The sequence below is a fragment of the Taeniopygia guttata genome, chromosome 31 (assembly GCF_048771995.1).
Source record: "Taeniopygia guttata chromosome 31, bTaeGut7.mat, whole genome shotgun sequence".
Taxonomy (NCBI): domain Eukaryota; kingdom Metazoa; phylum Chordata; class Aves; order Passeriformes; family Estrildidae; genus Taeniopygia; species Taeniopygia guttata.
Window position 1 is genome coordinate 3,816,152 of NC_133056.1, and position 10,689 is coordinate 3,826,840.

At 53.9% G+C, this 10,689-nt stretch overlaps 1 protein-coding gene and 2 long non-coding RNA genes across 5 annotated transcripts; all 3 read right to left on the minus strand.

The window, feature by feature from the left end:
• Positions 1-669: 669 nt before the first annotated feature.
• Positions 670-4,307, minus strand: LOC140681124 (uncharacterized). 3 transcript variants are annotated; one of them, XR_012052374.1, is made up of 3 exons: positions 3,295-4,307; positions 2,082-2,154; positions 670-1,359 (listed from the first exon to the last, which is right to left on the minus strand). It is a non-coding gene; the product is annotated as an uncharacterized lncRNA (long non-coding RNA). The 3 variants fall into 3 exon arrangements; XR_012052372.1 differs by lacking the exon at positions 3,295-4,307 and having other exon boundaries at positions 2,107-2,270; XR_012052373.1 differs by lacking the exon at positions 3,295-4,307 and having other exon boundaries at positions 2,082-2,270.
• A 479-nt stretch (positions 4,308-4,786) lies between these two features.
• Positions 4,787-7,221, minus strand: LOC140681118 (uncharacterized). The gene is made up of 4 exons (XR_012052364.1): positions 6,378-7,221; positions 5,936-6,094; positions 5,638-5,749; positions 4,787-5,211 (listed from the first exon to the last, which is right to left on the minus strand). It is a non-coding gene; the product is annotated as an uncharacterized lncRNA (long non-coding RNA).
• Positions 7,222-7,919: 698 nt separating this feature from the next.
• Positions 7,920-9,926, minus strand: LOC140681056 (serine/threonine-protein kinase pim-1-like; the record flags this gene model as incomplete). The annotated part of the gene is made up of 4 exons (XM_072920257.1): positions 7,920-8,056; positions 8,707-9,073; positions 9,278-9,328; positions 9,441-9,926. Coding segments are annotated over 4 exons (1,041 nt in total), but the record flags the coding sequence as incomplete, so codon positions are not given.
• Between the last annotated feature and the right edge of the window lie 763 nt (positions 9,927-10,689).

A 10,689-nucleotide genomic window follows, 5' to 3' on the forward strand; every position in this document is an offset into this window, starting at 1 on the left:
AGATCTCTTGGGTCACTTCTTCTGTCTCTCGTGTAGAAATTCTGGCCCCCCTGCCATATTAAAAATCGGGATACAAAATTAGGTGGAAGTGCAGGACGGTGTGATAGGCAGGATGAGTGTGGCTCCAGAGAAGGGAACAGGAGTGGGAGTGAGCAGGATCTCATGCCCAAAGGTGGCTGGGGTGGGTCAGAGGATGGAGGATGCGCTCCTGGAGGCAGTTTGGGTGCATGAGAAGAGGCTGAGAGTGCCCAACAGGAGAAGCATCAACATATGGGACTATAAAGTGAAGGGAAAACCCCCTCCTGATTCGTGCAAGTGAGTAAACAATTGCTGTCCCTACCTGCCTGCAGGCAAGAGGTTTTGGTTGAGTCTGCTGTTCCAGGCTTGGCTAAGGACACAGCCTGGGAAGCTCCTGCAGTGTGATTCAGCCCAGTTTGTTTTGAAAAGCCCCACAAAAACACAAGCACATGTACAGGAGGCATGGAAACTGCAGCTTGTGTTGGGAGCACAGTTGCTGGGTTTGTACACTTCAGCCAGGAAGAAAGGAATTCTTGTTGAAACTTGTTCTGTCTGTTGCTCTCTATGTAAACTTCACATATTTTGTGGGATGCTGCATCCACAGAGTAATCAGAAGGCATGGGGGAAAAAAGAGGCAACATTTGCAGATAGTCCAGTTTCCATTTCTGCTTTGCCGCTGCACATGATTAGCACATTGAACATAACTGCTAGCGCTCACTTACAAAGACTGTGAATAAATCATTCCTTTGATCTTCTTCAAAATCCAAGAGAAAGAAGAGATAGGGTAGGATAAGGATTGCATTAAGTATGATAGTGTTTAGAATTTCTTCAGTCTTGAACGTTCTTTATTCAGGGACCGACATATTAAAAATTTAAATTATTCCCATTAAAACATTGTTCCCTGGTACAGCTGTCAAGAGGAAATAGAACATAACTAGGACATTTGTGTCTGGCCAAAAGTCACCAAAATCTCCAAGCATTCCCAAGGAGAACTCTCAAGGAAAGTGTCAGAATCCCAAATGACCTTGACATCACCTCCGAATCAATAGCTTGACATCTGATAGAGACAAGTGGAGAATGCTCAGCGATAAAGGGAGCTTGTGTGGTGCAGCAGCAGAACTCAGGCAAAGAATTAAGGGGTAAGGAAAATGTCAGACTATAGAAATCAACGAGATACTGTTGCCAAAAATTAGAATTCTCACTTTGGGCTGTAGGAAAGGAGAAAAGCGGTAGAAGAGGGTAGGCAAGACTCAGAGGCTGATCCCCATCCTCTGCCTGTGATACCACTCCTGTTGTTCTGAAGCTTTTCAACAAGATGTCTAGGGACAAACTGTAAAGAGTCTAGAAGGGAGAAGGAGGAAAGGAATAAAAGATGATCAGATCTGAAAGTGAGTTTTATCTGGGGAAAGAAGGAGGGAAAGAAGGAAAGAAAGGGAAGGGAAGGAAAGAGAATGAGAAAGGGAAAGGGAAAGGGAAAGGGAAAGGGAAAGGGAAAGGGAAAGGGAAAGGGAAAGGGAAAGGGAAAGGGAAAGGGAAAGAAGGAGAAAGAAACAGAGAAAGGGAAAGGGAAAGGGAAAGGGAAAGGGAAAGGGAAAGGGAAAGGGAAAGGGAAAGGGAAAGGGAAAGGGAAAGGGAAAGGGAAAGGGAAAGGGAAAGGGAGAGAAGGAAGGAAGGAAGGAAGGAAGGAAGGAAGGAAGGAAGGAAGGAAGGAAGGAAGGAAGGAAGGAAGGAAGGAAGGAAGGAAGGAAGGAAGGAAGGAAGGAAGGAAGGAAGGAAGGAAGGAAGGAAGGAAGGAAGGAAGGAAGGAAGGAAGGAAGGAAGGAAGGAAGGAAGGAAGGAAGGAAGGAAGGAAGGAAGGAAGGAAGGAAGGAAGGAAGGAAGGAAGGAAGGAAGGGAGGGAGGGAGGGAGGAAAGAAGGGAGGGAGGGAGGGAGAAAGGAAGGGAGGGAGGGAGGGAGGGAGGGAGGAAGGGAGGGAGGGAGGGAGGATAGAAGGGAGGGAGGGAGGGAGGGAGGGAGGGAGGGAGGGAGGGAGGGAGGGAGGGAGGGAGGGAGGCTTCAGTACCTGCCGGGCTTTCTGAGCCACTCACCAGCATTCCCAGTATGTTTGCAGGTACTCCAGGGAAGCTCCTTCTCATCTGCAAAGCAGAATTGCAGCCTAAGCCACTTTTCCCATCCTGTAATTCCCCTCTTTAGCCACAGACTGGGGAGAAGTGGCAAACTGCAAACGGCTTGATTACCCAAACTTGGGTGATCCCTGTCCAAGGAGGTAGAAAGGCAAATTGAAAATATTCCTGCAGTTGGGCAAGTTGGAGCCAAACAGCACTGTAAGAATGTGTGTGATTAAATCAGGACCAGTTGCTGTGTGTGAGCTCTCTCCCTGTTAGCACATCTACCAGCTCATCAATGTCCATGGAAGCAAAAGGCTGCATCTGCCTTTAGCTGGGACAGATAAACTGCAGGCAAGCCAAATTCCTAGGCATGCCTGCACATGTCTGGGCAGAGCTATAGTCTCTCTTGGTGATCTCATTTAAACATAGTCAAAATTATTAAAAGATGCTTCTATATGGATATGACAATTCGTGCAAATAAAATTGTCATATATTTTATTGTTATGTACTGTTAAGATACTCTTCTAAGAAGTTTTTAAAAACACACAAGCCAGCGACAGGGATTGCAACACAATGTTGAAACCACCTGGACAAAGGAGGGAGGACTCTATTCACAAGCATTCACTGAGACGCTGCTGCTGGGCCGGGTGCTGAGCACAGGGCTGGGCACACAGAGATGCTTTTGTTCTTGCTGAGCTCCCACTGAGCCAAAGCCTGGCCTGCCCCTCCTCTGGCCACGCTGGAGAGGGGCTGGGGCTGCGGGGGAGCTTGGGAGGGGACACAGCCAGGACAGGTGACCCCAACTGACCCCGGGGATACCCCAGACCATAGGGCATCACACTCAGGGTATAAAGTGGGGGGAACAAGGAGGAAGGGGGGACATTTGGAGTGATGGCTTTTCTCTTCCTAGGTAACACTCTAGGCTGGAGGGGGCCCTGTCTCACCAGTGGGCAGGGTCAGCACCAAAGACACAGACACCAACTGAAGGAATTGTGTCATTTATATCATGCACAGCTGCAAAGAATTACAAAAGGATAAGCTCAGCAAAGCACATCATCATTAGCAAAGCATTACAAAAGAAGCTCAGCAATGCACCCAGTCATTGCTACCAGAGATTGCCTGGAGTGATTAAGGAAAGATCCATCACCAGTTAGCCTCAGGCTTTACCATCATCCACAGCCACACATCAGCTGGGGGAAGCCAAGGACTGGAGAGCCACTCCCAGACACTGGGAATTCCTGCAGGTGCCTCCACCTCTGCAAGCAATGAGGCTCCAGCCCCAAAGCTGTGAGAGGACCCAGCTTTTACACTGTTAAACAAACAAGCTGGCATCACTGCCACTGCGAGAACATCTGCTTTCATTCTCCTGACTGCTTTCTCCCAAAGCCTGGCCAGGGCTGAAGGAGGAACCAAGGGAGTTGACTTTGATCCTTCACCCCCAAACAAGGCCAGATGGGGCCTTGTCTGTTTCTAAATACAGAAAGATAAATCCATGTTTTATCAAGGAACACATGCATTGATCCTGTTGTTAATCATGCTTCCTTAATGAGTGGATACAAATACAACATTTGCTTGGAAGATTCATCTAGAGGTGAGCTTTGCCTCAGGGCCTGTTCAGGCCCTGATCACAACCTGTTCAGGCCTTGGTACTTTGATCGGTCCTGAGACCTACAATCAACTACAACCTTTGTAACAATTCTTTCAGTAACACAGCTTAGATTTAGGTATTAGGCATAAAGGCATCTCCTCTTGTTCTACAATTAAGTGCAGTTTAACTTCATTACTCAGAGCTATTCACGTTCCTTTTAAAACATGCCTAAATAGTTGCTATTCTCTGTTATTTAGCAAATGCCTCTCTTTTCTTGAGACTGTCTCTTTTAAGAAATGTCTCAATACTCCACTTCCCAGCACAAAGTGTCACAGCAACTCACCAAGTGCACACACTGCAATGATGACAGGCCCTGCCACCAATGCATTTCACAGCAGCCTCTAATTTGGCAGCCACAAAGCCAATCCCACCAAGAAGAATTTTCTTCTTTCTGCCACTCTTCTACTGCTCTTTCTGTCAAGGTGATTCCTGCCTGTTGGCCTTCAAACCCATCACTGCTAGCAGTGCAACATCCCCGTCCCCTGATAGCCCAGGTTCCTCCTTGGCCAGCAAGCAGATAATCCAAGGCCATGCGGTTCTCTGGAGTCCCCATTTTTGTTTGTTGGAGCTCATAGGATGTGCTATTGGACATTTTTACAGTATCATTTGCTACCTCTTCTAATAATCCATTCAGCTTATTCATGTCAACTCCACGGGATGGGGCAGCGCACATGGGGCACAGGGTGAACCAGAATCCTTTGCTTTCGGAAACCCAAGGCACTCTTTGGGTGGAAAATGTTCTCTGGGCCCTAAGTCTTCCGTGTGGTCGTTGCTGAAGGACCCTAAATGGGGGCCCTGCAGCTGGGAGCGGTGTGACACTGACACTGACCAGCTGCAGCACCCCAAGTTCTACTGACATTGGGAGTGATGGTAAAGCACAGAAATCTTCTGACACTGTAGCCTCTATAACTGTAACAGGGTTTGGTTTCTCCTGAGGGGAAATCTGAGTGAATCCTGTCACACTGATGTTGTATTCCCGTGTCCCACAGCACAGGTTTCTGTAACTGTCCCTTCATTGACTCCGTTACGAGGCAGAGCCCATTGACAGAGTTCTGGCCACCCCACAGGGTGGGCCCTCCAAGGGAACCCCATTCCTCCCAACTTCAGCTGAGAACATACCCAGCAATTAGTGACACTGTGTGCTTTGGCTACCTTGGTCTTTACATTTCCAAAACATTTTGATGACTTATCCCTTGGTGAAACTCTGGAGGTGTTTTGGCAAACGTCAGTAGTACTTTAGTGACACCGTTCTTCATTCTTTTTGCTCAATGTCATTCAGGTTAGGAACAATAATTCTGTTGTCCATGGAGCTGGCAACTTTTTAATTCCAGAATAACGCCTCCAAGGTCCTTTAGTGTTCAGCTTTACCATGTTGTCTGTGGGTAACAAGGCTTGGTGGGGCCCTTTCCCTTTTGGCTGGAAGAGGGCCAGGACCTCTGCTTAAAGAAAAAAAAAGGAAAAAGAAAAAAAATACAATTAGATGAATTGTAAAAGATACAAATAAAATCCAAGTGTTAGTGAAACAACTTCTGTAACTTTGCATTAAGAGGTAAATGATCTTTTTAAAAAGAGAACTCAGTTATTTACATTGTAAATGTGCTGATGGCATGGATCCATCTTACTGACCTCAACAGCCTTTTTTACAGTTTTTGGGGTTTGTTTCCAACATTCTTTTTTTTAAATTGTGGTCGAAGCAATAGGAAATTGATTGGGGCCCTTCCAGCTCCAGGCAGGACTGGGAATCTCAACTCTGTCAAACCCCAAATCCTTTAGAAGATGACCTTCCTTCTCACTCTGGGAATGAGCTGCACATTCCCTCTGAAATTGTCAGGGGTTTCTTACGGATGAAAAATCCCACTTACGGCTTTTTGCTCTGGTTTGGAAGTGGGAAGGGCAATTCTCCATCCATCAGCTCCAGACTGCACTGCCTCAGGAACACGGCTCACTTGCCAGCTTTGGCCACTGGTGGCACTTCTAGAGGAGGAAGAAAGTGCAACTGCACACTTCCAGCCAAAAAGAAATGAAGAATGAATAGTGGAGATCCAGGCGTTCCTGCGGAGATCCAGGGGTTCAGCTGGGACTATGGAGAGTTTGGGTCCTTGCCAATTGGATGTGTGTCCCCAGCTGCAATCTCCTGGCCTGCAGGGGAGTCTCACTCACCTGCCAAAGCAGAAAGCTCAGGCACTGTGCTCCAACGGGCTCGTCTGATGCAAAGCTGTCAGAGCAATGTGAGGGCAGAGCCAGCCCAGCTGTGCCCGGGGCAGAGGCCAGCAGAGCCCTGGCAGAGCCCAGAGCAGCCTCAGCACCCGCAGAGCCCGGCTGCAAGGAGAGAAACCAGAAAGCCCCGTCAGCTGAAGGCTGCTGTCCCCTTGTCCCAGCTGCCCACAGAGCCCAGGCCATGCTGGCTGTGCCCAGAGCTGTGCCCAGAGCTGCCCATCACTGCTGCCTTTGGGAGCAGAGCAGGAGGGCAGGACATTCCCAGCCTGCAGCCAGCCACAGCACATCCAGCCCCTCAGCAGCTGCCCAGAGCAGGAGCCTCCTTGTGCTTGTTGCTGTCTCCCAAAAGCTCTGATCCCACCATGCCAAGCAGACGGGGACTCACCTCACGCCATCCTTCGCTGGGAGAAAAGCTGGTCCCAAACGATGTCCTCAGCCTTCTCCAAGGGCACGGCCCATCCACGCTGCAGCTGCTCCCAGGCACTTCCCAATCCCGACTGGACCTTACATAGAATGCTTCCTCTAGAAAAACAAACAACAAACTGTTGAAAAGAGATTAGAGACAAGGGGAAACAAGAAAAAAACTCTTATCTCTGTCAGAGGTCTGAGGAAGACCCAACCCCTACATGCTAGGGAAAATCTCACCCATGGGGGAGAGAAGGCCACACTTTCTCTCTTCCCTCCTGCACTGCCCCCCAAAATAACAGTGATCCCAAAGCAAACAAGGGCAGTGGAGCAGCCCAAGCCCTTCCTTGCCTGCACAGCAAAGCAGCCCCTGCACAGGTTCTGGAGTCCCACCTCTGCTCCTGCCATGGGGGTTTCTCTGTGCCGGGCTGGCTGCCCCAGCCCCAGCCCCAGCCCCAGCCCAGGCCATGCTGGGTGCTGGGGGCTGTTGGCAGGGCCAGGAGCCAACTCCCATCTTGTATCCACCCCAGCCCATGCCCCCAGCCCTGCCAAAAAGCAGCTGGGCAGCCGACTGAAGTTGCATCTGCCCCAGCAAAGGGAGAAACTTTTGTTCCCAGCCAGTCTGAGCAATGCCCAAATCTGGGAGCATTTCCCCGGCTGTGGACTCATCTGCGAATTCACTGTGGAGCCTGGCTTTGAAGACGGTGCCACAAGTCCATCATCTTCAGCTGCCAGTGGCCAGGTTGAGGAAGAGGTTGTCATCCTTGATGTTGTCGTCGCTGTCTCCAGCAGCAGCAGCAGCCCCACCTGGTACAGCTTCTCCAGGGGCTCCTTCTCCTTCCCTGGGGATCAGACCAGGCTGTCAGGGTTCTGCCCAGGGCCCCAGCTGTCAGGGAAGCAGGACAAGCAAAACCAGCTCGGATGGCAGCCACCAGTGCTGGGCAGAGCAGCTCAGCTCCAGCACAAGGGCTGCGTGTTCCCACCCAACAATCCCAGTGCATTGATACAGGCAGGGAAAAAAGTCTGGGTTTCCTTGCTTCTGATTGCCAGGGCATGTGTGGACCTGTAACTTACCAGGGCCCTGGAGCAAAGTGTGCATGTGGCTCTCTCCCTTTTTCTATGGCAGGTGAATATCCTGTATCCAAGGATCATAGAACAGGTCTTCTAATGAAGGTCTGTCCAAGAAGTGCATGGATAAACACCACCTGATAAGATCTTGGCACTCTGGGCAGAGAAACCAGAAACCAGCGGTCAGCTAGAGAAGGCTCCTGTCTGCTTTGCCCCACTCTTCCCATGCCCAGGCCATGCTGCTTTTGTGCTCAGAGCTGTGCCTAAACTTTCCCATCAATTCCCTGTTGTGGAGGAGAGCAGGAGAGCAGGACATGTGGCACCTCCTCAGCGGCTGCCAGAGCGAGATGCTCACAAGCTGCTGCTGTCTCCCAGCACTGGTATTCCCCCGTGGCCAGAGATGAGGATCCACCGGAGAGAGCCGCTGTGGCAGCGAGAGCTGATGGTCCCAGCTGATCTTCCGGCCCCTCCTGAAAGGGTGCTGCCCGCAGACCATCTGGTACAGCAGGATGCCCAGGGACCAGATCGTTGCTGCCTCGCCATGGTACCAGCCCAAGTGGGTCCATTCTGGGGGGCTGTATGACAGTGTTCCTGTGGAATACAGATGGAGTTCATCAGGGGGATGCTGCTGCTTCCAGAGCCTGGCCCCAGCATCTCTGGGCGTGCAGGGGCCGCCCCAGTGGCACACGGGGCGACTGCTGCACTCTCGCCAGCACCTGGGACATGTGTACAAACTCAGGGCTGGACAAGAAGCCACTGGTGTTGGAAGAGGGCAGCAGAAGCCCCGGCAAGGCCTGACCGTGACATGCAAAGCAAAAACCCACTCAGGGCTGGGGGAAAAATCATCTCCTTATCCTCCCTGCCTGCAGTGCCCTAAAAATATTATGAAGCCAAGGCAAACAAGGTGAGTGGAGCAGCCCAAGCCCTTCCTCTCACCTGCACACCAAACTGGCTGGTGCACTGGTTCTGGCTCCCTCCTATGCTACCCCCACCCACGGGTGCTTTTGTCGGGCTGGCTGCTGCTGCTCCAACCCCAGCCCCAGGCAGAGTGGTGGGCAAAGGCTGCCAGTGGGGCTGGAAGATGCCTCCCCACCCAGCCCCGCTCAAAAGCAACTCAGGGGAAGGCTCAGTACCCTGAATGACAGCAAAAGGGAGAATCCTCGCTGCCACACCCAGCTTGGCCTGTGAGATGTTGGGCCATGAGATGGCGGGACCAGGAGTACACCCCTGCCCGGGCTCACCTGCAAAGTGAGTGTAGGCTGTGTCTTGCAGGTAGGTGCCGCAGCCAAAGTCGATCAATTTTGCCTGGCCAGTGGCCAGGTCAACCAGGATGTTCTCTGGTTTGATGTCGCGGTGCAGGACCCCTCGGCTGGTGCAGTGCCGCACGGCCTCCAGCACCTGGCGGAACAGCTGCCGTGCCACCTCTTCAGACAGGAACCTCCGTGCCCGAATGAAATGCAGGAGGTCCTGAGACCGCTCCGGCCGCTCCAGCACCATCACGATGTTGTTGGGGAGCTCAAGCCACTCCAGCAGCTGGACCACACCAGGGAAGCCAGTGGACACCTTGTCCAGCAGCACGATCTCCAGGGGTGCGCTGGTGCCATCGGGCTGCGGGAGGACCACGGTGCCACCAGTGGGACTGATGTCCTGCCAGGGCTGGGGAACCCCTCAGCCAGCCCGGGATGCTCTGCGCCCTGCGCTGGCCCCACGCCCGCTCCCCATCGAGGGGTCCTGGTGGCTTCCCCCATGCCGGGCCTCGCCTCATCCCCGCCCGGCACGGCCCGGCTGTTCCCGCTGGCCCCGCTCACTCACCAGCTCGTCCCAGTGCCGGACGCGGTTCCGTGGCACCCTTTTGATGGCCACCTGCAAACCAAAGGCACCACCGGGTTCAGCTCGCCGCCCGCCCTGCCGAGCCCCATCCTCCTCCATCCTCCTCCTCCTCCTCCTGCGCCCCCCCGCCGGCCCCGCCGCTCACCGGGGCACCGTCCGAGAGCCGCGTGGCTGCGAAGACGCTGCCGAAGCCGCCGCGCCCCAGCAGCGAACCCACTCGGTAGCGCTGCTGCAGCGCCTCCTGCGCCTTCCCTGCGGGCGGGACGCGGCTGTCAGCGCTCGGCCCGGGGCCAGGAGCGGCCCCCGAGCGCCCCTCAACCGCCTCGGGCCGGCCATCCCCAGGCCTTCGGTCTCGGGAACGGGACACGGGAGGCTCGGGGCCGGCGGCCGCGCTGCTGAGCAGCGGAGCTCGGGCCGGGGAAGCCGCGGCGGAGGCGGCAGCGGCCGTGCCGCGTGTGTCCTCCGCGGGGCCCGGGAGGAGCCGGGGCCGGGGCCGGGGCCGGGGCCGGAGCCTGCGCCGGGGCCGGGGCCGGGCTCGGGCCAGGCGGAGCCAAAGGGCCCAGCCCCGGGCACTGATGCCCGCCCAGCAGCGCCACCGCCAGCACGCCCAGAGCCGGGCGGAGGCGAGACCGCGGCGGGGCGGGCGGGGGCGGGGACGGGGCAGCCCCGCCCGGGGCCGGGGGCGGGCCGGGGGCATGGCCCGGCCCGGCATGGGGGAGAAGGAGGCGGGGAGAGCGGAGGGACAGCGGGTGAGGGACACCGAGAGGAAGGTGTCCCACAGCCGGAGAGAAAGAAGAGAAAGAGAAAGAAGAGAAAAACTGCTTTTGCTGCCGCTGCTGCCGCCGCTGCTGCCGCCGCCGCCGCTGCTGCCTCTGCAACTGAAGCACCGAGGCCGTTTGTCCGCGTGTCCGTTCCCCGCTCGCCCCACGGCCGAGCCCCGCGCGCCCCGGGGACAGCCCCTTCCTCTGTCCAAACACGGGAACTTTGCAGTGTTGAGCCCAGATCCAGAGTCCTGACTCCTGCACACTGGCAGAGGAATCCCCTGCGCTGTGTCGCTGCTGTGCATTGTCCTTGCTGAGGTTCAAACACTATTGGGGCACATTCCCTGGGTGTAGGATTCATACGTGACCCAAGTACTGCACTTATGTCTCCAGCGTTGCTTTCCAGTAAAAACAGGGGAAGGAAAACTGTGTGTAGCTCATGGTATTTTAGAGTGTTTATAACTTGCTAAGTGACCCATCTTAGAGGTGAGATTCATTTGGAATTCACATCATGGAGAAGTCGTGCAACATGGAAGAGGGGAGCATAGAAATAAAGAGGAAAACATTTTAGATAGTTTCTTTCATCTTCATTTCACTTCCGGAAAGCTGTTTCACTTTTCCAGGAATCTTCTC